At 34.3% G+C, this 27,857-nt stretch overlaps 2 protein-coding genes and 1 long non-coding RNA gene across 6 annotated transcripts in view; 2 read left to right on the forward strand and 1 right to left on the reverse strand.

Annotated features, from left to right (window-relative positions):
• LOC139976933 (uncharacterized) overlaps window positions 1-27,857 on the forward strand; it is a 47,079-nt gene that overhangs the window by 16,499 nt on the left and 2,723 nt on the right. The window contains exons 1-5 of one of the 2 annotated variants that reach the window (XM_071985820.1): window positions 20,598-20,988; window positions 21,538-21,595; window positions 22,453-22,749; window positions 24,891-25,199; window positions 27,301-27,543. In XM_071985820.1, coding sequence (XP_071841921.1) covers window positions 21,538-21,595; window positions 22,453-22,749; window positions 24,891-25,199; window positions 27,301-27,543 — 907 coding nt within the window. In that variant the 5' untranslated portion in view covers window positions 20,598-20,988. Of the gene's footprint in view, window positions 1-20,597; window positions 20,989-21,537; window positions 21,596-22,452; window positions 22,750-24,890; window positions 25,200-27,300; window positions 27,544-27,857 lie in introns of those variants that run through there. The other variant, XM_071985821.1, reaches the window with a different exon arrangement.
• Window positions 2,533-13,578, reverse strand: LOC139976935 (uncharacterized). 2 transcript variants are annotated; one of them, XR_011796323.1, is made up of 3 exons: window positions 13,486-13,561; window positions 13,129-13,219; window positions 2,533-4,457 (listed from the first exon to the last, which is right to left on the reverse strand). It is a non-coding gene; the product is annotated as an uncharacterized lncRNA (long non-coding RNA). The 2 variants fall into 2 exon arrangements; XR_011796324.1 differs by lacking the exon at window positions 13,129-13,219 and having other exon boundaries at window positions 13,486-13,578.
• Window positions 6,093-18,801, forward strand: LOC139976931 (uncharacterized). 2 transcript variants are annotated; one of them, XM_071985816.1, is made up of 11 exons: window positions 6,093-6,188; window positions 7,456-7,704; window positions 9,782-10,078; window positions 11,338-11,643; window positions 12,187-12,282; window positions 12,712-12,760; window positions 13,436-13,548; window positions 14,387-14,426; window positions 16,257-16,321; window positions 16,658-16,700; window positions 17,149-18,800. In XM_071985816.1, exons 1-11 carry the CDS (start codon window positions 6,104-6,106, stop codon window positions 17,204-17,206), a joined length of 1,401 nt encoding a protein of 466 aa, XP_071841917.1. In that variant the 5' UTR covers window positions 6,093-6,103; the 3' UTR covers window positions 17,207-18,800. The 2 variants fall into 2 exon arrangements, with proteins under 2 accessions (XP_071841917.1, XP_071841918.1); XM_071985817.1 differs by lacking the exon at window positions 16,257-16,321 and having other exon boundaries at window positions 17,149-18,801.

Here is a 27,857-nt window from a genome sequence, read left to right on the forward strand (position 1 = left end):
ATTGGGGCTTAACATTTGTGATAAGCCCACTATGAATTAAGGATGAAACCTATTCTTAAGAGCCCTGGGTGGTCATAGATAACATCTTGATCAAATCTGAGAATTTAATTTTTAGCACAAATTTTGAGAATTTTGTAAAGCTATACCCTTATGATTTTTTCAATTTTTGGCTAAAATCGCGACTTTTTCGATTCTTCCTAAAGTCATGCATAGGGATTAGAGCATCCTTCTCACAACCTACCAAGGGTAATATCGTTAATTTTAATCCCTATATGGGCTGAAAAACATATTTATGATTTAATTGGTAGGATAATCTCATAACTTTTGTGGGCTTAAAATTTGTGATAAGCCTACTATGAATTAAGGATGAAACCTATTCTTAAGAGCCCTGGGTGGTCATAGATAACATCTTGATCAAATTTGAGAATTTAATTTTTAGCACAAATTTTGAGAATTTTGTAAGGCTATACCCTTATGATTTTTTCAATTTTGGGCCAAAATCTCGACTTTTTCGATTCTTCCTAAAGTCATGCATAAGGATTAGAGCGTCCTTCTCATAACCTACCAGGGATAATATCGTTAATTTTAATCCCTATATGGGCTAAAAAACATATTTATGATTTAATTGGTAGGATAATCTCATAACTTTTCGGGCTTAAAATGAGTGATTAGCCTACTTTGAATTAAGGATGAAACCTATTCTCAAGAGCCCTGGGTGGTCATAGATAACATCTTGATCAAATTTGAGAATTTAATTTTTAGCACAAATTTTGAGAATTTTGTAAGGCTATACCCTTATGATTTTTTCAATTTTTGGCCAAAATCGCGACTTTTTCGATTCTTCCTAAAGTCATGCAAAGGGATTAGAGCGTCCTTCTCATAACCTACCAGGGATAATATCGATAATTTTAATCCCTATATGAGCTAAAAAAAACATATTTATGATTTTATTGGTAGAATAATCTCATAACTTTTCGGGCTTAAAATGAGTGATTAGCCTACTTTGAATTAAGGATGAAACCTATTCTTAAGAGCCCTGGGTGGTCATAGATAACATCTTGATCAAATTTGAGAATTTAATTTTTAGCACAAATTTTGAGAATTTTGTAAGGCTATACCCTTATGATTTTTTCAATTTTGGGCCAAAATCGCGACTTTTTCGATTCTTCCTAAAGTCATGCATAAGGATTAGAGCGTCCTTCTCATAACCTACCAGGGATAATATCGTTAATTTTAATCCCTATATGGGCTAAAAAACATATTTATGATTTAATTGGTAGCATAATCTCATAACTTTTGCGGCTTAAAATGAGTGATTAGCCTACTTTGAATTAAGGATGAAACCTATTCTCAAGAGCCCTGGGTGGTCATAGATAACATCTTGATCAAATTTGAGAATTTAATTTTTAGCACAAATTTTGAGAATTTTGTAAGGCTATACCCTTATGATTTTTTCAATTTTGGGCCAAAATCGCGACTTTTTCGATTCTTCCTAAAGTCATGCAAAGGGATTAGAGCGTCCTTCTCATAACCTACCAGGGATAATATCGATAATTTTAATCCCTATATGAGCTAAAAAAAACATATTTATGATTTTATTGGTAGAATAATCTCATAACTTTTCGGGCTTAAAATGAGTGATTAGCCTACTTTGAATTAAGGATGAAACCTATTCTTAAGAGCCCTGGGTGGTCATAGATAACATCTTGATCAAATTTGAGAATTTAATTTTTAGCACAAATTTTGAGAATTTTGTAAGGCTATACCCTTATGATTTTTTCAATTTTGGGCCAAAATCGCGACTTTTTCGATTCTTCCTAAAGTCATGCATAAGGATTAGAGCGTCCTTCTCATAACCTACCAGGGATAATATCGTTAATTTTAATCCCTATGTGAGCTAAAAAACATATTTATGATTTAATTGGTAGGATAATCTCATAACTTTTCGGGCTTAAAATGAGTGATTAGCCTACTTTGAATTAAGGATGAAACCTATTCTTAAGAGCCCTGGGTGGTCATAGATTACATCTTGATCAAATTTAAGAATTTAATTTTTAGCACAATTTTGATAATTTTATAAGGCTATACCCTTATGATTTTTTCAATTTTTGGCCAAAATCGCGACTTTTTCGATTCTTCCTAAAGTCATGCATAGGGATTAGAGCATCCCTCTCATCACCTATCAGGGATAATATCGTTAATTTTAATCCCTATGTGAGCTAAAAAACATATTTATGATTTAATTTGTAGAATAATTACATAACTTTTGGGCTTGAAATGAGTGATTAGCCTTCTTTGAATTTAGGATGAAACCTTTTCCTAAGAGCCCTGGGTGGTCATAGAGAGCATCATGTCCAAATTTGAGAAATTTGATTTTTACACAAATTTGACAATTTTGAAGGCTATTCTTACATTTGACAATTTTGTAAATGTCGATTATGTCATCCTAATGTTATTGTAATTATTTGATATTAATATAACAGTAAGGTACGTAGTAACAAAAGACTACCCATAAACTCTTACAAAAGTTTGTGATACAATTATATTTGAACGTCCGTGAAACGTAACAAAGTTTGCATAAATGAATTCCTGAATACAAACATATAGTAAATCAATAATGTATATGAAACATGAGTTATAAGCAGAAAAACTTGCAACATTAAACCATTAATTGGTAATGACTTGACTGATCTACTCTCAACCCCAGTACCATTGCATCGAGATCGTGACCGGCACATATCACCTTCATTGATTTATGCTGTTTGCGTTTATAGCTATTAGATATTATTATTATTAACCAGCATTTAGAACGCTATTCACACCCCAAAGAGTGTACCATAGCGTTCTCTTTGCAAGAAGCAATGAAAATATACAATATTAACTATGTTGTCATTAAACATAATTGTGCATTGTCGTTGCTCTTACATAATTGCCAAGAAATTATATTTCAAATAGCTTAAGTTACATTCAATTAACGTAAAAGTTATACGAAGCTATACAGTTGGTTAAAGATATATGATTATTATGTATAGTTATTATAATAACCCTGCTCAAAACCATTATAGTTTTTTGTTATCTTATATGTTTCGTTTTGGGTCGTATACATACAATGTATGATTTATCGACTGGAGTCATTAATTAAAGAATTAAAAGACAACAAAATAAATTTTATTGATCATAATTATTACAATTTTAAAACAACTCATCGGACAAATCAGACTTAATTATGTAATTTTAATCTCTTCTTATCATTACATAATTAACGAATAACCATGTAAAGAGCACCATAAATATAAAACATACGATTATTCTGTAATAATGAGGATAGTTAAAGCTTAATGGCACATTCATGCAAGCAATAAACCTCAAACATTTTAACTGGGCGAAGTACTGAATGGATTACTAACAAACAGTCATTTGAATATATTTACATATAAATGTTATAAGAAATAAATAGAGATGGGATATTGATAAGAGAGTGAGTTTGTGTTTCCTCTACATCAACAGGGAGTGAAGATTTCTTCACTTTATCAGGAAGTAGAACTGTGTTACAGTGTTATCTCAAAGATGTTCACCTAGACTCTATCATCATCTGGAGTAAGAACAATGAAGAACTTGAACGATACGTTTCATCTTAAGGAAAAATGGAATAATATTATACACTTGTCAGACTTTGACAAAGAAAATTTCTTGTTCTACGTTCTCGGAGGAAAGAACTACATTTGATGATGCTGGGAGATATTTGTGCCAGGCGTATTACACTGAAGGTGGGTGGAGGAAACGTGGTTTCATCTAACTATATATGGTAAGAAATAACAAACCGAAAAGGATACAATATGTATAGAAGGTTATGTGTGAGCATAGGAGAATGTCATACCTTTTAACATTCATCCAAATCATTACATCTATCACAAAAATTATCTGTATCTAACAAGGATAAGAAATAGATCAAATTTATTGTGCATTTTCTTATCTTAAAGATATAGCTTCGGCAATTGTAGAATTCGAATACGGACTCCAAATGTGTGAGGCTATTGTGTTTATGTTCTGAGAGCGTTGAGTATTGTGTACGTACATCCAATGTTGCCGCACCTGTCATGGTTTGGCCTTCACATCTTACCAGTTTAAGTAGTTTCTGATACCACTGCTGAAGGCCATCCTGGTCATGTCATTATAAACATGGAGGTAGTCACCTACTGTCCAAACATAGCTTTACTTGGTCCAACTGATTTCAGTGTAACATACGTACTCATTTTGAAGTAAAGAGAATGACAATTAAACTTCTTTGGAATGGCCACTTGTTATGTCTTTTTCTTAACTTTTAGTGTTCCTCGCTTTTAATACATCTTGGGCAGTCTGCAAATTCCAAGGCTACTTTCTGCGTCTCATAGAACTTTCAGTATTTTTTCCCCCATGTATGCATGTCTCGGAAGATGAAAAGTGTGTATCATGTAGATCTGTGAATAGGAGCAAAAATACAATAAAACAAACGTTCAAAATAAAGAATTGTTACCAAGAACATTCAGAGAGAGAGTTCAGACTAGGCTGCAACGTCATGATATGAAACACTTCATCTTTACTTCCTCTATACCCAGACTCAATCCCCTCTCCTCCCCACCCCATCCCATCTCATCCCATCCCACCCAAACACAAACACACCAATCCCCTATGGCAGTAATCTTGTCGACAAATGTCAGTGTTGGAGCGCGCTGCACGTATGACTTGTGGAACACATATTTTTATCGGCTTCTATAGTAACACACTGCTTTCGTGCAACTTGTTTTCAATGGCTCTATTGTATATGTATATTCGGCATTCGGTATACCTCACTATATGGCGCTTAGTTAAATCTACGCATCTACATTACCAACGTGCATGATTTTTCCCATGGCAGACAATATGAATCTTACAGACAAATATTACCCATTGAAAAGAGTAAGTGATGCTTCTATCTGAATACTTTGTTTTTTAAGCTATAAAGAACATTACATGGTATAATATCACTTAGCATTAATCTTACAAGTATATGTTACCCATTTTAAGGGGGCCAGTGATGCCCCTATCTAAATATCTTATTTATTATTCTACACAGAACATTACATTGGTAAAATATCACTTAGCATTAATCTTACAGATAAATATTACCCATTTAAAAGGGTAAGTGATGCTCTTACCTAAATATCTTGTTTATTAATCTATACAGAACATTACATGGTAAAATATCACTTAGCATTATGTTTTATAGTGGAACATGTAGTAAAGTATACAATTCATCATACATTCAGAAAGCAGGGTGTTCAAAAAGATCATGCAACATTGTAATTAAAAAATAGGCACAATTATTTATAAAATGTAATACGTTTGTCGTGAGTTGCATTATTATCTATTCTCTTATCAATGTCCATTAGTTATTTTCATTTCTTGCTTTGATTCGCTGATAAGGTGTCATATGACCACCCCTGAAAATATGTTATTAAACAAGTATCAATACCTCAATTAAAGGTAACCACAATAACAGTTTATTAATCCCTTACCGCATGGGGGGTTGGGCACACAATTAGGATTTGGGGCACTTATCTTGTTAGGGCTGGTTTAAAAAGGTTAGGGACAACTTCTCTATTAGGAAGTTGATTTAGATCAATAGAGAACAAAATTTAAAATTGAAACATAAACAAAAAATATGCAAATTATATATTTCTTGTTTATCATCATTATTCCAAGTTTTTTCTTTGTTTACATTCTACAATTACAGCCTAACGTTGGCATATCGTTAGGCCTAGCCTAGCCTTTGTTGTACTAAAGGTATTTTAGTATGATATCGTAGGTAACTTATTCACTTTTTTCATGACTTTTTTATTTGAATTTTAATGTCATCCACAATAACGTCATAAAGCGATAATTAGGAAAATATATACTAACGAAGGTTTCGTAAAAAAATAACAAAGTTTGATAACTTATACGTTCTTCTTCTACCTTGAAACTTTCATAAACATAGACAATAACCTTACTTTTAGTTTCATTTTACACCTACTTAACAGAGAATTTCCGCTATAACTTCGTGAACAGAACGTCCGTTTCCTTCATTACTTCAAGTGAGTCGTTGATGTCCACCCATCGTTCCGGAATCGCTATGGATTATTTCATACCTGTTTTAGCATATTGCCTGAGCTTTAATCTTTTTATATTTGGTAAGTACATAATATTTAGTTTTATGCCACGAAACAGAATTAACGCTCGCGTTTTTTCTTTGTCATTCGTTAAACTTTAGAGGTTTCATTTACGTGGAGTATTACAAAGTAAGATACAGATATAGAAAATATTTTGAAAGAAAAGTTGTGCATCGCGATTTGCTGTAAAGATATGATTTAGTTATACAATTACAAACGAAGTCATCCCCTATATATCTCTTATTATGGTATACTGTACATTGTTGTATATTGTGGTACATTGTGGTAAATTATGGTACATTGTGGTACAATGTGGTACAATGTGGTACACTGTGATACATTGTGGTACATTGCGGCACATTATGGTATACAGTGGTACATTGTGGTAAATTGTGGCACATTGTGGTACATTGTGGTTTCCTCCTTATAACGTATTGCAATCTTATAAATAGATACAATCATTAACTTCATATACCTGATTCTGTTGATCTTCAATAACCAATTCTTGGATTTTGTCTCGTAAACAATAACGTTTTGTTTTCACCAGGATGAGACATCGGATTTCGATATTTCACATTACGAATCATTAATCCTCTAACTTTAACCAATATCTTACGTTTATGTAAGTTATATATGCGACAGTCAACTTTGAGGGAAAGTAAGTCCGATCAATATCAATCTTACGCCTGTACTAGAAGAAAGTGATTATGTTGAGCAAATCTCCAAATAGATAAGGCGAATTGTTGCTTATTTCATTGAGCAAGTATAACTTTGAAATTCCTCCATTTTAAAGAATTTTACAAGTCTGATCCTGACGTCACGTGACTGATTTGAAGAAATTATGAAAAAAAAATCTTTATTTGCAACATTGTGGAGGCTGTATGGTGATAATCGTAAGGTAACATAGCGAGTTTGATATCATTTTCTATTGAACTTTAATATGATGCATTTGGTGGTCTATGTTTAACGTGGCGATACAACAGCGTTATTTGTTCAGAATCAGCACTCGTTTCGGCCAACTGTGGGGAGCAAATAATTACATTTGACACTCCATTATGAGCTAGTAATAGAAACCAGTCTCTTTGCATGACACTCAACCATATCATACGCATTAAAAGTAAAGTTTAAGTAGCAGCATGTAATAGTTCACCATATGATGCATCTGTGCGACTGCACAAGGTAAAGATACTCTAAGGGGTTAAGTTTTGCTCCCATACTTCATGGTTGGACGTTTCTGAATCTCCTAGTTGATAAATTTATATACAAGCTTCATGAATCGATTTTATAGAAACCTTTGCCTGTGATGGGATTCGTCATATTGGTATCCTTGGAGGGTCTGAGACTTTAACCGTGTACCACGATACTTCACGTGAATTGCAGGCAGCCGTATGGACAAGGAGCGGTGATGATATTAAAAGCAGTAGTCTGTCTCTGATCATCAACAATATCTCATACAGTGATGCAGGGAGTTATAAATCCATTGTTTATTATACAACAGGGTTTGGACAAGAAACTGACCACTGCCTACAAGTACAAGGTAAGGCCAACAAGAGGCAATAAACTACCATGGTTACATGGAATGTGTGTGTATCTATGTGTATCTATGTGTTTATCTATGTGTATATATGGGTGTGTACGCTAATGTATGTATGTATGTACTTTCATGGTTAGTGAATCACGTAAGACGCGCCACATATGTCGATATAATAAACAAGGCTTTTTAGCTAAGCTCCTCAATATTACACTGGGCGGTTTAATTTTTTTATGAACTTTCGTCTCCACTTTATTAATTTTTAACCGTTGTTGTAATTATGTCCTTATTTTATACTTGAGACCTGGAGTGAACAAATGTTTATATATACCAAAGCTCTTCAAAATAACAAGTTGAATATTTTTTATATTCACCAACTTTCATCTCCATAGTTAAACTTTAACCGTTGTTGTAATTATGTCCATATTTTATACTTGAGACCTGGAGTGAACAAGTGTTTATATATACCAAAGCACTTCAAGATAACAAGTCGAATAATGATTTTTTCACCAAATTTCATCTCCATCGTTAATCATTAAACTTTGTTGTTAATATGTCCGTATTTTATAGTTGAGACCTAGAGTGAACAAAGATATATATATATATATATTTATATATATATATATATATATATATATATATATATATATATATATATATATATATATATATATATATATATATATATATATATATATATATATATAACAATAGTCGAATAATTATTATTTTCACCAACTTTCATCTCCATAGTTAAATTTTAACCTTTGTTGTTAATATGTCCGTATTTTATAGTTGAGAACTGGAGGAAACAAAAGATATATAGTTATATGCCAAGCTCTTCAAGAAAACACTAGTCGAATAATTATTCTTTTCAACAACTTTCGTCCCCGTTGTTTCAACTATAAACGTTGTTGTTCATATGACTGCATTTTATACTTGAGACCAAGGGCGTAGGAACCGAGGGGCTGGGGGGCGCCAGCCCCCCAGTGAAAAATGTGAGTTTTCATCCCCCCTCTTCGCAAGTCAGAAAACCCCTTTTTCATTTCCAAATGAGAAAAAAAATCTCATTTGGAGCACCAAATTGCATCTAAGGCCAGGTGAAAATACAAAATTAAGTTTTCAAAATGGAGTAGGTGTTGAAATGTGCTGAAATGTGCAAATTGCATCTGAGGCCACCTGGAAATGCAAAAAATTCCAAAGGGGAGGGGGCACCCCCTCCCCTTAGACCCCTCCCCCAGGCCGGCCATCAGTCTCCCCCCCCCCCCACTCAAAAGTACCTTCCTACGCCACTGCTTGAGACCTGAAGTAAGCAAAAAGGGATGTTGAACAAGGTTCTAAAAGATAAACCTAGTCGAATAATTATTATTTACATTAACTTCGTCTCCGTTATTAGTAAATGTAACTGAGATTGGTAGTAGGCATAAATGACTTGTCTATACTTTAGATTCAGACTAAGCACAGTTTCTATATAGCACAGTTCTTCAAGGTAGCACTAGACGAATTATTTCCATGCACTTTCATCTTCATTAATAGTAACTGTAACCGATATTGTTCAACATGTGTGTATTTTAAATGTCGAACTGCAATTATGAAATATGGATGAAATGTGTATTACCCTTCACTAAAATTAAATTAACAATAAGAGAGTAAGTTTATTTTCCTCAATTTTTTAAAGGGTGCAGTTTGTAAATTATTGTGAGCAGCGTTACAACATCAATTTTTCATTCCCTTCCCTTCAAGACACTGTTCTTTGAATACGAAAAAAAAATAGCAACTTGGTAAATTTAAAGAGGAATTTAGCTGGGATGTGCAAACTAGCTGCGCAAGTTTCAATTTAAATTTAAATAATAAATTAAATCGACAATTTGAATATGAAGAACAATCTGTAGTATGACTAAAATTTATCTAGCAAACAAACGTTGGCAACTCGTGTATGTATAGGACCGAACGTTCGATCATGTGAGACAGTACTTCAATGTAAGAATATATGTGATTGCCAAAACTAACTTGATTCAATCAACAACTAATCTTACCGTAAACAAATGATACACGGTTTCAATGATTATCTGTTCATGAACAGGTTACCCGTTCCTTGAACATTCGTCAAATGTTACCGTCGAAGGAGAGATGACTAGTTTGAGATGCTGCATTGACTTCGCACTGGAAATAACTCATTCACCAGAATTCATCTTCTCTGTTCAGACGAAGCGTCTCTCGAACATATCAAGTTTCCCATCAACCTCGGTTAACGGTCATTTCAGGGCATGCAATGTCGTCCGATTTGAAAGTCACAGAAGATATCTGAATCAAAATTTACTTTGCCAGGTCCAGAACGAACACTACGTTTTGAACGCATCCACTGTATTACTTGTGTACTGTAAGTATTTATCATCAATCCAGCAACACTTAAAAATAATATATCGGAATTGTACCGCCACACTTTTGTCAAGGTATATATATATATATATATATATATATACTGTAGACTCTTACTTCTCTCTGTTTCTCTATTCTTCAACAGAATTTGAGTTGTTTTTCTTCTTTTAACTGGTAATAAATTTCTAGTACTGTAGGAGTGATATTGTTCTCTCATGGCGTTTGGAAGCATGGCTACATTTTTGAAGTCATTCAATGGTACACATCCACCCTCAAGAAATCACCATCTTCTTATCATTATGTGCTGCTCAGACATCATGATCAACTTTGGCACTATTACTCTATGTATCTGGCAGTATAACGACAGTAGCCAGACTATTCCCATGAATTACTTTCGGAAAAAGGCTATAAATTGGACATACTTTTGACCGTAGCTCACGCTGTAGAAGTTAGAGAGTTGTCCTACGTGCATCGATAGAAAACATGATCAAACTAATATATTCTAACCAATAGCGAGTGACCTAGGGTACATGTGGCACTTGAATACAGCTTTGTGAAACATATAAAAAAAAATGGCATTTTGTATTGATTATCATATATATCCCTTTGAGGAAATATAATATATTCCCAGTCCATTTTTTGTTGTTGCAATAAGCAGTGCCAAATGTCGGAAATATGAAAAATGTACTTGAATACTGCCCTTTGTGCTGGAAAAGTTTAATACTAGAATGTATGATACGGGGAGCGGTTGAAAACATCCATTTTATCGAAAAGTATTGTTGGAAGATTGACTCCTCAAATCAAAGCCATTTGTTCCACTGTTTTTTCGGGGTTTGTGCATTCCATCACCGGCCCCTAATCTAGGGGTGTGGGTTGTACCCACCCTCTTCTTTTTTAACGCCAGAGAACAAAACAAAAAGAAGAAATGTATTTTAGCCCAAATTTGCTTAAAGACCCAATTATAAACCGAATGTAAAGCATATTATGCAACAGAACGCACAATTTCTATTTGATTCTGAAGAAGGACTCTCATACCCGCAACGAGGGGCCGGCAACACCGACCAAGGGGTCGCCCACCTCCCAACTCTCGACTGAATCCTCTGTCGTCGACCTCGATATCAGCTTAGCATTGCTATCCTCTTACTTAAGAACTTTCCTACTACCTTAAGACATGAGTTCTTTGTACGTCATAATCATTGTTTTACAATAACGAAACTGATTTGCATAACATTTACCAAAGTAATCCTTCCTTTAATCTAGATCAACCAGTCATCACAGTGATCTCCCCTCTGTCACTAAGTGTCTTCATTGGTTCAAATGTATCCATCGAATGTCAAACAGATGCTAATCCCTTACCAACTGTCATCTTACAAAAACGTGTCAACGGCTACCAATGGGCTTCTCTCCCGATGTTGCCAACAATTACCAGGAATTATGGTTTCATTACTTCTTGGCTGTTTCTTTTCTTAAATGTTCAAAACGAAATCGAGGGAACTTACCGATGTCAAGCTTTCAATGGAGTTGGTGCAACAGCCCATTCTTCCGCTTTGAGTATTACCAAGATAAGTAAGTGTCGTTAGTGAATCACATAATATTATTGAGATTGTCGTGTCAAATTGATAGAAACAAATATGATCAATTCATATCTCTATTCTACTCTCTCTTTAAAGTATATCAGGCCATCACATGTGTATTGAAGGTGCATACTATTTAGACGGTATCTAAAGATCAACTTGAGCCACTGGGTTCTACTTATTAGAGTAACGGCAAAATGCATTACCGATCTGATTATCTTGTCAAAGTGAACTCGACGCTATAATTATGTAATTTCCGGAAGTCATATATTTATTTCTCAGACGAGTACGCATCTGATGATTCATTGATATTTTTTTTCTATCAGAAAAGACTAAAATACACTCCACTTACTTCAACTAATGATTTTCTAAAACTCTATTTGTAAACCTCAAGAAAGACGGTGGAATTGCTGGTGTTCAGTGAAGATTTAATCGTAATAGTTATAATAATTAATATGTTTTACACGACAAACTTTCGATTTAAATTAAAAATTTGAGTCTAATGCTCATATTTTACATGTTTTTTCTTGGTTAGGTAGAATTGACCGCAGTCTCCTACCTGTAATACTGCCAGTGTCTCTAACGCTGCTGATCATTACAGCCATATCAATAGCCGCTTGTAAATATTACAGTAAGTTTTACAGGTGTGATGTTTATCTTCAGTAATCTATCGTGTATATTTGTCTTTCCTTGTTGTAAATTTTAAGTATTGCGATCCAAGTATCAATTTAAAGATTATTTGAAAAAGATTTCGGCTGTAAAAATGCCTTACTCGTACACAGTTGTGACAAATGACTTTTGCAGATGTCTAACATCTGCAAAAGTCATTTGTCACAACTGTGTACGAGTATGTTTATAGGCATACTTAATTATTTACATTGGCTATTAATTGTTAAGCATAAATGAAGAATATTATATTAGTTCTTATATATGGACTTTGCTCTATGGTTTCTAAAATTTGTCATAAATGATACTAGAACAATATATTATTTGGAAGCTTCGGCCGGATTTACCAATTTTGCAAATACAATCTTTATAACTCACCGTTTGTTTAACACAGGGAGAAGAGAATCTCAGATAGTGCTTTCGAATTTACAAAGGCAAACCTGGTATGTATACACCACTGGTAAACCCTCTCCACAGTTACAACTTGACTTAACATAAAAACATACGTGTATGTTTTAATGTGTCACCTGTTACAAGGAAGTAATTGATGTATTAGGGTTAGCTTATTTTTATTTTCAGGCAAATTGTGGTGGCGTACTTGTGTAATCAATTAAACGGAATGTCGTGTTTTATTACCTAAACCGTTATTGACGAGATTTTTTTACTTCCATGCACAAATCAATGATTGGTTATTATTCATTAACTTGGAAGACTGCTTTCATTTTGCAATGAAAGGGCATACAAAATGGAAAATGGGTGCTTTCCGAACAGAAAGTGTAACAATATATCTATGAAAAAACGTGGCACTTACCGAATTTGCAAGATGAAATATATTTTGTGGTGGATGCATTTTGTTGTTCGTCTTAAGGATGATTCACATAGGACCACTTCTTCATTCCAATCTAAGATATTTGAAAAATCTGAATAAAGGTATTTTGGTTGAACCTTGCAAGTATTAACAGTTGCATAGCTGTAATGAAATCAACAGGGAGGGATTTTGAAAAGTATCGGTCCCTGCAGTTCTGTCATTAAACGTACAATATTATCTTGTAATGACAGGTAATTAAGTTCTAATACATATATTGTTTTGTCTGACTCTCTCTCTGTTTTCTCATTAGGGGCTCAGTTGATAACGGGAGAGACAAGCTCTACTGCGGAAATGACTTACCTTTGGTGCCTTTCCCAAGCCTTGGTTCTCCTTTGTCGGAATCTATATATCTATCCGCTTCTTGTACGTCTTGTAACTACATCATGGAAGAAAGTCATATGTTAACAGTTGTTTCGAAGCGGTTACACGTTTTATTCGTTTATTGAAACCTTCGGCCTGCCGAGGGCAATTCAATATTGACTTGAGTATTAGAACTTAGTTTACATTTATGTATCCTGTAAATCTTATATCAAATACTTCACGGATTAAATTTGGCATTATGATATTCCTTGTTAGGATTTTATTGATTGACTAATTACTCAATTTTAAGCTTTAATCGTATATTAATACACGCTCATACAGCCATGAATTACGAATGGATACAAGTTGAATGTTATGAGTATTCTACGAATATTACTTAAATAAATATGTCTTTGTATATTAAGATATTGTCAGTTTCTTTGCCTTAAACATTTAGCACAAGAACGTCAGTGCTTGTTTTTTTTAAAGATTGTTATATATGTAACTTACTTAATCCAAGAATCTTATGTACATGAATAACTATGAATAACACTATTGATATCATGTTCAATATCCTGTGATGATTATCTGCTAAGCAAAATTTGCTTCTGTATTAATGATTAGACAAAAAGTGACATATTGTTCCCATCATCGGTTTTAGTCACACATTACAATAACTTTCATACCTTTAGGTTACAATTCAAAAGTAAATGTGATCGTTTGTTCTTTTTTGATCTGAGTAACTTTACTATCGTAAACTATTCTCGCCTTTCCTTCTCATCTCAACATGAGAAATTTGCATCGTACGAGTTTGATTCTATAAAGAGAAGTGCATTTATCAAGCTGCTGCTGCTGGAGTTATTATAAATATGGATATTCTTTGATTTGTTTATACTTACAGGCGAAACAGTACATGGACTTGTGCTCGATCAAGCTCTCGGGTGAGAAATCATACTTTTTGTATATTACTTCGAACACAAACAACATTAATGCACGTGGTGTTTTTGTGATAGATCAACTGACTTTAAGCTCATTTGCAAAGGTAATTAAAACTAGAGCACCAATGGTGCAGAAGCTCATACCTTTTCGAGCTTAAAAATGTAGGGCCCACAAAACTTTATAGCCCACCAAATTTCAGGCCAATTTTCAGATTCCACCAATTTTGGGCCCATGAGGGATAACACCCCCCCCCCCTCCATTAGCAGAATCATGGCCACACCACTGGCTATAATTCCTATTTTCCCCCATTAAATCCTATTTTACCCACTCTCTCAAACAATACCACTGACCTACCCTATTAAACTTTCTCCCCTCTACCTGAGCAGACCTGAGGCACTCCTTGCCAAAATTTTGGCTGGCTGCCTACATACCTCAGGCTCAAAGACTTCTAAGAATTGGCAAGTGCTGATTGGCTATAGAGCTACCATGCTTACAGTTCAACAGTTCATAACAACTCCCAGTCCTGCTTTAATTCCACTAACAGCCTCTGCAGAGCTTAACCACAAATGTAAACAAACACTGCAGAGACTGGGAGACAAATTAAAGGAGCTTTGGCAAAAGGTGAAGGCTCAGATTTTTTTAAACAATGGGGATTAATTGTAATTAATTAACTTTTGACCAAAAATTATTAGGCATCACCTTATTCATACACAATCCAACAATCATCAGTTCAACTTTGAATATGATCCATCAAAATCTTGAGGAGATTGAGAAATTTGAAAATATTACAAAGAATGACCCCCGATGACCCCCTAAATGACCTTTGACCTCAATTTTCCGAACACCCCTCGTAACTCTCATCCCGAGGAACGTTGTGACCAAGTTTCATTATAACTAGCCATGCACTGTACGAACAGGAGCAATTTGAAAATATAGGGCCGCGGCCCGGGCCACAAAAGACCCCTAGTTGATCTTTGATCTGAAATTCATGAACACCCTGAAGATAAAACTTCCATAGTACTATCGTGACAAACCCTCAACATTGTGCCATGGCATCTGTAGGAGAAGAAGCATTTTGCGTATTTCCACAAAATGGCCCATTACGGCCCACATGTGACCTTTGACCCCACATTTCGGACCATCTGTGATGGCCCTATACCCAATGGTCCTTGTGTCTAAGTTTCATGAAATTCCATCAAACACTGTGCGAGTGGGAGCGGTTTTACCAATTGTTGACGGATAGAGTGATAGAGTGATAGACGCTGCACTGTAACAATAGCTCACACCGGCATGCTGGTATGAGCTAAAAATGATCTTGAATCGGTTACAAATTAGTTTCAACAGTCTCAAGAAGTTGCTAAAGAAATAATCAACCCCTAATCATTAGCAGTGGTATATAACATAAGTCAATTACTAGCATTGGGTCTGATTAATAATTGCAAGATGGGAGGCAATATAAATTTATATATATATATATATATATATATATATATATATATATATATATATATATATAAATATAAATATATATATATATAAATATATATATATAAATATATATATATATATATATATATATACATCTATATTGTGGATCTATATCGTGGATCTTGTTCAAAGGTGGGTGGGTGTCCAACTTGAAATATTAAACACATGAGTAAATGGACAACTAGATAAATTCCTTCTCGTATGGACGTACATGATAAAATAGACCTATATTGGTAAATGTATCAAATATTACACTGTTGAGTCTGCTGGTAACTCTGTCAGACATGTTCGTTAATCATTTCAAGATGTCTTAAGGCTGTTGTTTTTCGTTTCTGTCATTACAGTCATGACCAATGTGAAATTGTAGATACTGTAAGAAACAACGTTGCTCATTATGAAAGGAAAATAGGTGAGCACAGTTTTACATTTCTATAACAGAAATGCAGGCTACCTTATGGTTCGTGTACTCTCCTATATAGATATTCTGCTAGTTTGTTCTAGAACTAATCATAAGTTAAGATGCTTAGTATTGAATCTATTGAAATGAAAAATTAAGGAAAATATTGTTTACAGTGTTTTTGGTACTTGTCTTATCTGTAAATGTTTTGTCTAGGAGCTAAACAGTTGAGGCAATACTTTGAAAAACCATCGGCAAACGAATTGGACTATTAAATGTAAATATGGTAAATAAAACATTGACATTGTCTTATATATTGCGACATTACATTGTTGTTTGCTTACCCAGACCAGCACTGTGACTACGATCCTGACGACCCAAGGTATGAGAAGTAAGTATCACGTGACTGATGGTCTCCAATCAACGTGTGTCGTGATATACAGCTTTCCTAGCTCAATTCAAAGTCAGCATAAGGAGAGAGCAATGTTTCTCGTCTACAATGGCGATGTTCTTCATATATATGTATATATATATATATATATATATATATATATATATATATGTATATATATATATATATATATATATATATATATATATATATATATATATATATATATCAGATTACCTGCTAAGCATCTGTGGTGATAATTACGTCATGGGATTGTATTTTGAAGTATTCAATGGGCCTTAAATACATTATGAAAATTAAAGGAGTCTGACCTCTAATTGACCGTATCCGATGACTCCTGACCCATTCTCGTCCTGTCTGCATAGAACGTATGATTTAATTTTTATTTATTTGTAATTCATACGACACACTAAATTCTTGTTAACAGAATGGACCGTTGCACACCACGACAACAGAGTACCAACGTTTGTGCAGGAAACATGTAAGCCGTGCGTTGGCAATGATCTCAAACAACATAGTTTCGAAACGTAGCAATTCTTGTGAAAGATGTTTGTCTACGTGTATACAATGAACAGCAAATTAACAATACAACCAATCACTTAGTGACAAAGAAATAAATTAATTGTACAGACGCTATTTTGGTAATATATACCAAAACTGATTTCAAATGAGTGATCAAATAAAACATCAATTGTAAAAGAAATGCTTTATGTCAAATATTTCTTGAAAAGAACTGATATATGACAATGGTTTGAAATTCCAATGTAATAAGAAGATTATAAATACTTATAACCATCAACTACTTTTAAAATAATTATTATTAGATTAAGTTTTCTTATTATTATCGTATTTTTAATCACATAACAATAAATATATCGCAGCAGGTAATAATGATATATCATTTCTTGCTACTAAGAAGGTTATCTCGTCACGTGGTGTTTATAATGTGAACATATGAACATCTCGTAACGCTATTAAATCTATAACTGTCATAAAAAACATTCGTATTATTATGTAAAGATACGTTAATTTAATCTTTACAATTTCTCACTCCTTTACATGGGTGATGGCAGGTACGAGGAATTGGGCAGGCTGTTTAAACGTAGATTGTTAAAATTAACGTCACGAATTCGCATCGCTTTGATTAAGTAATTGTAATAAAGTATTATCATAGAAGCATTTAAGCAATCAACACACTATATACAACTGCAATTTTCAAGTGTACAAATTGACTTTTTTCTAGAAAATATTTTAAAATGTTGTAAGTCTGAAATGCATAATTGTTATAATAGTAAGTAAACCCGCAATTGCGGGTTTACTTACTATTATTTGTGGAAGTCGTTAACGTAAAGTGGATATGTTGTTTATCAGCACGTATGTTCTGAAAACTTTCAAACGTTTGCTTTTGTTGCTTCCCAACTGGTCTTTTCAGAAGAGGTGTATAGTGTACACGGTTTTCATGCACATGTGATGGTATATTAACGTGTGTATGACAGTATGTGACATTTGTGTAACAGTATATGAAAGTATGTGATAGTATGCTAAGGTGTGTACGCATATGACACTATGTGATAGTAAATGATAGTATATGATAGTATGTGATAGTATATGATAGTATGTGATAGTATATGATAGTGTGTGATAGTATATGGTAGTATGTGATAGTATGTTACGGCTCATATGTCATAATATTGGACGGTATTGTAATAAACTGTTTCATTTGCATCTAGTTGATTACGAATCTATCAGATAACTTCAAGTGTGAACAATTATTATCTTTCCGTTACTCCCAAAGGAGCCGATTCTGTACTAATTATAACTTTAATCATTTCATGGTGAGATGCCGCAGCAAAAGCGCATGTCCTCAATCGCATAGATATCCTTTGGCTTAGTCTTTCTTATATTTTCATATTTAACTACATGCTTGTACTTGTTACTGCTAATTCATTAATATTGCGGCTTTCATTATCATCTGTTTCCTTTTGTAATTATTTGTTTTTACGTCAAATAAATGAGACATTAAGAATTAAACTTCACTTTTCATTTACGTGAGAGTTTTCTGCACTATTTATTACATGGTAACTATTGTACAGTTGTTAACATTTGTGCATAAAGGATTTCCTTTGAAAGTCGATTTCTTTTTATTGGGGGGGGGGCTTTTTTTAGTGCTCATTAAGGAAGGGAAAGTTTTTCGGTTTTTATGCTTCTTCGACCCGGCACAAACACCGAGATAAAGAGAACACAATAAATAAAAAATATCTGAGCTTCGATATTAGTTTGTAATGGAACAGAAAGAGAGCTCTGCAATGAATTTACAGTATTTTTTGGCCGATAAATTCACAGTGAATGAACATTTTCCGGCTCCTATATAAGCTCACATATCGAAATTCGTGGCAATGGCACTCAAACGGCGACGTGCTGTTTGTTGTAAATCATTCATTTGAAACCGAGCAAAGAAGTTAACTTTTTATTGTTTTTGGATCAAAGCAGAAGCCGATGATATTGAAATGATAGAAGGTTTCCATGGAAATGTACATATATTGATCCTAACAGTTCAAGGTATATAGATGGATAGTTTTGTCTATAGATGCCAGGTCTATAGCGGCGTACAGTTTGATACGCTTCGCAATGAAGAGTACATCACCGATATCAATTTTCATCCAGCAAAATGTATTATGTCAATCAATGTACATACCCAATCATACTTATCAGAAAGCTGTCTAACCTCTATTATTATTTTGAACATCTTTAATTGTACTGCTCTTATTATTCTGAACACATTTAACTATACTGATGCATATTTTCACCTCAGAATTGTTTTTACAGAACGCTGTTGAGACACTTTCCAGGGATGTGAAAAAGACATGATAAAGAGCATGTAAAGCAAATAACAATGATCAAAGTTCCAGCTTCATAGGTTTTTCTGCTGTCAATTATTAATAAACCAATTTTGAAGTATATGTTTCAACTAGCAAATAATGACACAAAGGTGGGCAGCGAAGATCAGATAATGCTTAGAAATTAAACTGTCCAATGTTCATGAACTAGTGGAAATCGACTATAAAACAGGAGATTTTAACATGAATTCTCGCGTATCCAAACCTATTCTCACGTTGTGTAAGTTCATATTTCACGTGAAGGCTGTTACAAGATCCAATACTTACTTGATGTATCTATTTTCCCGTGTCCAACCCGTAGATTAAAACTAAATCAATGAAGCATATAATACAGTGTACCATTCCTACCATATAAATACGAACTTACTGTGTGAGAAGATTGCTATCTAATTGGTATGTAAAGTTTAGTAGCACGGAGTAAAATTAATTTATTCGGTTTATCAGTTACATCTGCAGCAGAACACGGTAAAATTTCGTATTTTAAAAGAACTCATGTATACTACCAACCACTTCCAAGCGCAACTTATCAAACATTTTCAAATGTTTTAACTACCTCAGTTTCTAGTGAACCAATTCCTTTTTTTCTCTTTTTGATAGATGTCTTTTGCTTCTAGAATTTGTAGATGCTGCAGTTTGCCGTATCGTCCTTGTCTTTACCGGCAGGGGAGGCAAACTATTACGAAACAAATTCTGAAAATTCGTTAATAAGATAATAATATTTTACTTCTCCGCAATGCTGTTTAATTGTATTTGTATCACTACAGTAAGTTGCTCTTTTGTAAGGTTGTCGATCATTTGATTTAACTCAAATCAAGTCAATCCACATAGAGGGAAGCATTTCATTGAATTTAGTATGTCATTTGCACATTTTGAAGTTTCGGTCTTGACGACCTCGGTCTTGATTCACGTTCAAAGTAAGGAAATTTTACTGTATCAGACAGACTGATTAAAACATGGTTATGAGTATTATGTAGCTTTATTTCTCGAAAATTTGAAACAGCATTTTGTGCAAAGTTAACGCCCCAAAAACTAACATTTAATAAAAATCAAATTCGGAAACGAGGTCAACATGGAGTAAGAATTGTAATAGGTATATATATATACACATATCTGCAATTAGTGTTGCATCTTTATAACACGTGACATGTCACATTCATATAGTGTGTCATCGTTAAAAGTGCAAGTCCGTTAGCTAAACAGCTTATAATTTGTCAGTTGTAATATTCGCAGATTAGGTCTTCAGAAGATTACGGTATACTAAGCTTCTCCGTTTTACTTTCGAAAAAAATCTTTGTCACTATTCTTTCCTTTTAATAACGTGATAGATTATTGGGAGAGTTTTTCATATAGCTATTGAGAACAACAACACGGTAAGTAGCCTAAGCTTAACAAGTGTATCATTAAGTGAACTTCCTGTTAGTAACACTCAACAGACATTAAAAAGGATTGTATCATTTTCACTTCTGTTTTGTGTGTGACAGTGAATATATTATATATGTATATATATATATATATATATATATATATATATATATATATATATATATATATATATACGTATATATATATATTTATATATATATATATTTATATATAAATATAAATATATATATATTATTGAAAATCGTAATGAGTCGGATAATATATATATGTATTTAATTATCTAAAATGTTTGTGGTAACAATCTATTGGGATCATATAATACACAGCTACTGAATTTCGCATCAAAACATACTTCGTTTTACATTTTTTTTTTGTATCCAGCACAGTTTATGAGCGCATTTATAATCATCACATTTTGTTTTGGCGATATTGTGTAGGCTATTCAGCACATTTCAGGAGGACGAAATTCGACACATTTACACTATTATCACATATTGACAGTAAACTAAAAAAGTTCATGTTTTCTTTTTCGTCAGATGAGAGTTACATCATTAGCAATGCTTTGTTGGGTGCTGTTATGCTTGAGCTTCCTCGGTAAGATATTATATCTTGATTATGGTATAACACTATGCCAATATGGCTTATCCGAGATAAATGTACTAGAACTAACAAATATATCGAGTGAAAGTCGTTTACATTGAAGTGTAGAAAATACAGGATGATTTGGATTGATGATGATTGCATTAAGGAGTATAATGCACACAGATTCGTTTTAAAAAAAAAAAAAATTGCATTCTTCCTTTGCAACGTTCGCTGTGAACCACCGCCACATTCTCAAGCCCTTAATCAACAAGTTAGGCTAAGGGTATTTCTGATTGTGCAAACTCGACGTAACATTGCATCCACCTATTTGAATTGAAGATTGAGAACACCATATCGTGTGTATATACAATACAATTACTAGATTTCTACAGCCGTTTTGTTGACAGTGCCATACCCTATATAGCAACATATCCCTCTGCAGTTGTCACAGACATTGGTATTCTAGTGTCCCATTCGTACTCTCATCTTATCAAATTAAATCTTGAGTCTACCAACATAAACACTACACTATTTAACATCTTGAAATTATATAAAGCGATTCCTATTGCTTTCTATATGCTTGACAAAGCCTTCGAACTTTCGTGGATAAGAAATGGCAATTCTTTTTGTTGTTCCAAGTAGAAACGGAAGACCAATGATATGCTAACTAATAACATGGAGAAGTAAAGTTAATAAGCTAAGGCGAAGAACGAATCATGTACTCATTCTAAACTGATTTTGCTTCTGAGATTTCCATCTACTATCTTAATTATAACATCAACATTCTCATGGTCAAAAAACACTGTCCTCCTAGCTGTAAATAACAACCAATGGAATATATGCCAACTAATGTTATTTAATAATTCCAGATACCTCATATGCGTCATCGATGAACATTACAGCTGTTGTAAACACTTCTGTGAGTCTGTCTTGTGTTGTTGGAGAATTAGAACAGTCAATCTGGCTGTACTATTTACCTTCAGAGAGACGTGGATCTCAGCTCACAGTCTCCGACAAGTATGAATTCATGTATGCTGTAGTTGAAAACTGTACAGATTGTAACACGTATGACCTTATTATTCCGGTGCTATCCGAGGAAATGAGCGGACGGTTTGAATGTCAGGAGGCAGGAGAGATCAAAGAGTCAATATTTCTTACTGTTGAAGGTATTTACATTGAATATATTAATAACCATCATCATCATAATCCTCATCCTCTTCACACTCTTAAAAATCATCATCATCATCACCATCATCATCACAACCACCACCACCACCACCACCACCGTCATCGTCATCTTCATCGTCATCGTCATCGTCATCGTCATCGTCACCGTCATCGTCATCGTCATCGTCTTCATCATAATCATCATCATCATCATCATCATCATCATCATCATCATCATCATCATCATCATCATCGTCATCGTCATCGTCATCGTCATCGTCACCGTCACCGTCAACGTCACGGTCACGGTCACGGTCGCCGTCACCGTCACCGTCACCGTCATCATCATCGTCACCGTCATCGTCATCGTCATCGTCTGGTCATCGTCATCGTCTTCGTCATCATCATCATCATCATCATCATCATCATCATCATCATCATCATCATCATCATCATCATCATCATCATCATCATCATCATCATCATCATCATCATCATCATCATCATCATCATCATCATCATCATATCGGAAGAAGAAAGGCCCTTATTACTCGGTTACAATAAAACGTTACCTATTATTATCGCCGACCAATAAATGCTACAAAAGGATAATGCTATCATATCTGCTGTATGCACCAAAAGTAAGTACAGTATGAAATTTGGAATAAAAAGTCATGTGATGATGTGACAATTTTCACCAAATTCAACTTGCTCACGTCTCCTATATTTAATTTTGTTCAGTGACATATATAATTTTAGTTATTTGAGTGTGAACGTTTAAGAAGCATGCGATAATCAGTTTCAATATATTCACAGCAGTACTGAATAAGTTACACATTTATATTTCAATCAACAACGAACTACGATGTGCGAAGGGTTTCGATTGGGAAATGCAAATCTATAGCCTAAAGTTTCCTTGTTCTGAAATCTCCATATTTTGTTATTGATATCTTGATATTCATATCTTGTTATATATATCTTGTTATTGCCGTTCGCGCCTCTTAGAATGGTTTCGTACATTTGTGTTTCTCGTTTATTTATTTTTCAGCAAAATAACAATTCTCAATGTTTAAAACAATAGTGCCTACATTCTTGCCAAATTGTTCATACATATTACTTTGCATAACCCTATAATTTGTATTACACGTAATGATACAACCTAAAGTTCAAAGTGGGCATATTTGCCAAGATTTTCACGTTCTATTTAAATAACGCTTTAACATAGTCTTCTGAGCTACTAACTATAGAACAAGCAATTTGATATATCTTCCTGTTTTCGATTTTCAAAAGTTTCATACTTTCGTTTGTCATGACTTCGTGATTTATGAAAGTAAAAGAACAAGCAACCCTTATAAATGAAGTTAATTTGTAATCAGAGATGCGGAAAGTTGGCCTATAAAAATATCAAGTTACGTGCGTAACTTTTCCTTGTAGTTTGACAACAAACAACATAATTATTTCGGTTTACAGCGTGTATACTTTACACTATCAGTATATTGTTGATGTAACCAACCTAGCTCACAGCACGTTTTGGGGGTTAGTATGGCGTTTTGATGACAAATTGCCATTGTCACAACTCTGGCTATAGAGGGACTCGAAATACAAGACTGTTCCTTCTCCTGTTATCATTTCTGTTTTAAATCTTCAGCTAACTTTGGTGTGTGACGTATGTCTGTGTAAGTCATCTTGTCATCTTGTTTGCATCGTCACATCATCCTCACTACATTTGTATTTGCTAACATGAACAATTTTGTAGACTGGATATAGCTGTCCTATTTTGGAATTTATTTTACCATATCTTCAAAGCTGTACCTCAAAATAAATAGCAACTTAATAGTGTTTATTATTAAAGTGTTTTGCATATAAAACGTGCAAAATGTTACAAACCCGGGTAACTTAATACTGTGATAAGAAACGTGATTAATGACAACAATATTGGAAAAGTATGTAAATTACTTGCCTATTCTTGGAAAAGTCGATATGGTAGGACGGATTGTAACTTGGGACACTCTATAGATTGAAACATTCTTTAGATTAACACAAATCAGGAGATATCACGTGTTGAGTCATATTTGATAATGGAATCAATTTTCCACGTTGCCTGCATAAGATTGTTTCTCTCTCTCTCTCTCCTTTTCAGTTCCCCCTACCGTCGAATTACAAATGAATAACAGCATCGTCAACAAAGACATTGTGGTAAAGCTTAATGATGCATTGTCTATTCTCTGTGTAGCAAAAGGTGGGGAGCCTCCTGTTACTTTAGGATGGGAAATCAATGGTCAGAGAGAAACATCTGGCGTCAGTGTTAACACATCGAGAGCAAATGAAAGAATGTCCATTAGTCAATTAATCTACATACCAACTCTAGAGGATAACGTAATAACATGCTTCACTGCCGGCCAGGTAAAGGCAGCGAGTGTTAGAACCAGCACAACGATTAACGTCCAATGTGAGTATATGAGGTAATAACATGCTTTACTGCTGGCCAGATAAAGGCAGCGAGTGTTAGATCCAGTGCAACGGTTAACGTCCAGTGTGATTATAGTAAGTATTAACATGCTTTACTGCCGGCCAGCTAAAAACAGCGAGTGTTAGAACCAGCACAACGATCAACGTCCAATGTGAGTATATGAGGTCATAACATGCTTTACTCCTGGCCAGCTAAAGGCAGCGAGTGTAAGATCCAGTACAGCAATTACCGTTCAATTTGAGTATATTAATATGACGACGTTATAACATGCTTTGCATCTGGTCACCTAAAGTTGGCGTGTGTTACATAGCGTACTAAGCAGGGGCGGCCCGCCCAAGGTTACCAGTCAGACGGGGTGCCATGCCACCACCCCAAACAAATGAATATTTTGGCAAAGAATAAGAAGACTTAAGAAACATTCACTAAAGAATGAGTATTCCTTAACATATAATCAGTTCAATGATTTGCACCGTTTTGCATCTAAGCCACCTTACATAAACAAAACATTCTCAAAGCGGGAGGGGGACGCCTCGTCCCTGAATGCGTTACCTGCACGGGGTGACAAAGGAAAGATCCGCCCGGATGCCAAGTATTCTATTCTACACTATTCACTGCATTAGAACAAGCACAACGATTTCAGTCAAATGCGAGAACATTAATTTAATAATCAAATGCTCTACTTACTGGACAGATTAGGGTGTGAGTGTTTGAATCAGCACAACGATTAACTTCCACACATATGTTAATTAAGTGTCTCTAGAATGTCACCAGCGAATGCGATAATGCAAGAGTAAAACATAATCTGTTAAGTCATTAAATGGTGGCTTAGAACTCCAATGCCTCATTTGCACAACAGATATGCACTGTTTGGGAAGCTCCTTTTTTATCGGGTTTTACAGCTGGGATATTTACCATTTATAATTTCTTCGAAAAATGTGCAACAGTAAAGTAACGAATGCAACAAACTCAGTTTATGACGGAATGTTGAAACTCTCAGTACATCAAAGCTTAAACGACCAAAGTCATATTTATATAACTTGTAATTGTTTATGTCTTGTTACATGACGCTCCGATAAACTTTTTACTGTTTTCTGTTCAAAACAGTATTAAACAAGCAAATATATATATTTCTGCCCTGGTAAGTTATTTCACTAATTCGTTAATTTTTTTTACGTTGCAAATGAATAGTACTTGTACATCGCATATTGAGGCAGCCGATACTTATTGCTAGAACAGTATCTACTGGTGCCACCTGTTACACATGTTACCGTGTTACGAACACAAAGTAGTCATTTTTGATGCTCGGTTGTGGGACATGAACAGTAGTAACATGTGTTACAGGTGGCACCAGTAGCTTCTGTACTAGCTATGTGTTTGAAGTAAAGGAGTAACGGTACCGTTTGATTCCAGCTCACATCTCTATTTAAATTATGTCAATTCGTCGTGCCGAGAACGAAGAAAGGCCATGTTCGGGTACATCCATAGTCCTAATTATAACATAAAACGACTAGATACGACTTCATTTTAGAATCGCGTATACAAAACTGGCAGTCAATAGTTGATACAGCAACTGTCCCACAACCGTGCATCAATTATTACTACTTTGGGTTCGTACGACTTCATTTTAGAATCGCGTTTAAAAAACTGGCACTTAATGGTTGATACAGCAACTGTCCCACAACCGTGCATCAATTATTACTACTTTGTGTTCGTACCACGGTAACACGTGTTACAGGAAAGTTACTGTATCAGCTATGAGTATCGGGTGATTGAGTACAACGAACATAAGGATGTCAATTCTTCCGCTAAGAGACATTTCAAATGTGTACGGATACGCAGATTGAAATAGGGATACTTTGTACTGGCATGATTTGATTCTAGTATTTCTTATATTTAAGGCACATGCTTCTTGCAATATTTAACAAGTCTGCATCATTCTCAGTTCTGGAGAAATCTAAAGATGTCTCAATAAGAGTCAATTGGTAAGGGATTAACTGAAAGTAGAGACTGAAAAAGGGAAAATATGTATATTTGTTTTATTCATAAAAGTACCGTTTTATTTATATTTTTATATTTTCAGACGCACCGATATGTTCCAGTCAGTTAGCCAAGGACAACAGTCGTTACTATTATTTTTGCCAGTGCATAGCTAATCCTGAAGCCAAAAACATTAGTGTCCTTGTAAATGGTGCTTTCTACTCAAACGAGTTAACTATTAAAGTAACATTTACTTATGCCGTCAACTTGTCCTGCCTGGCCTTCAACGATGTCGGGAAAACAGAAACAGGTTCCAAACTATACATGCCTCCTGTTACCGTGTTTGGTAAATTGTATTTATAGTTCCTCAACTTTAATATTACTTTATCTTCTGTATTTGTACAACATTTTTAACATGTGGTACGAATTAAATAACTTCTCTTCCCCGTTGCATTGGAAACGACCAAACAAAGGATTCAGACTAAATTGAATACATCCAGCTGATATTTTGTTCAATTATTAATTCAGAAACAAAAAGTTAAGAAGCAAAGATGAATAAGGCGGGCTTGAAAATGGACGAAATATTTATTTCAATTCTATAGGAGTGACACGTCGGAATATCTCTTCCCAAAGGAGGGCCAGATAAATTCATATTTTGAG

The sequence above is a fragment of the Apostichopus japonicus genome, chromosome 12 (genome assembly GCF_037975245.1).
Source record: "Apostichopus japonicus isolate 1M-3 chromosome 12, ASM3797524v1, whole genome shotgun sequence".
Taxonomy (NCBI): domain Eukaryota; kingdom Metazoa; phylum Echinodermata; class Holothuroidea; order Aspidochirotida; family Stichopodidae; genus Apostichopus; species Apostichopus japonicus.

Excerpts from the sequence above, each read along its gene's own strand:
- LOC139976931 (XM_071985816.1), top strand. The coding sequence starts at position 6,104 with ATGTCCACCCATCGTTCCGGAATCGCTATGGATTATTTCATACCTGTT. Across the intron at positions 12,283-12,711 it reads AGCCGCTTGTAAATATTACA|GGAGAAGAGAATCTCAGATA; the intron begins GTAAGTTTTACA and ends TGTTTAACACAG. Across the intron at positions 13,549-14,386 it reads TATATATCTATCCGCTTCTT|GCGAAACAGTACATGGACTT; the intron begins GTACGTCTTGTA and ends TTATACTTACAG.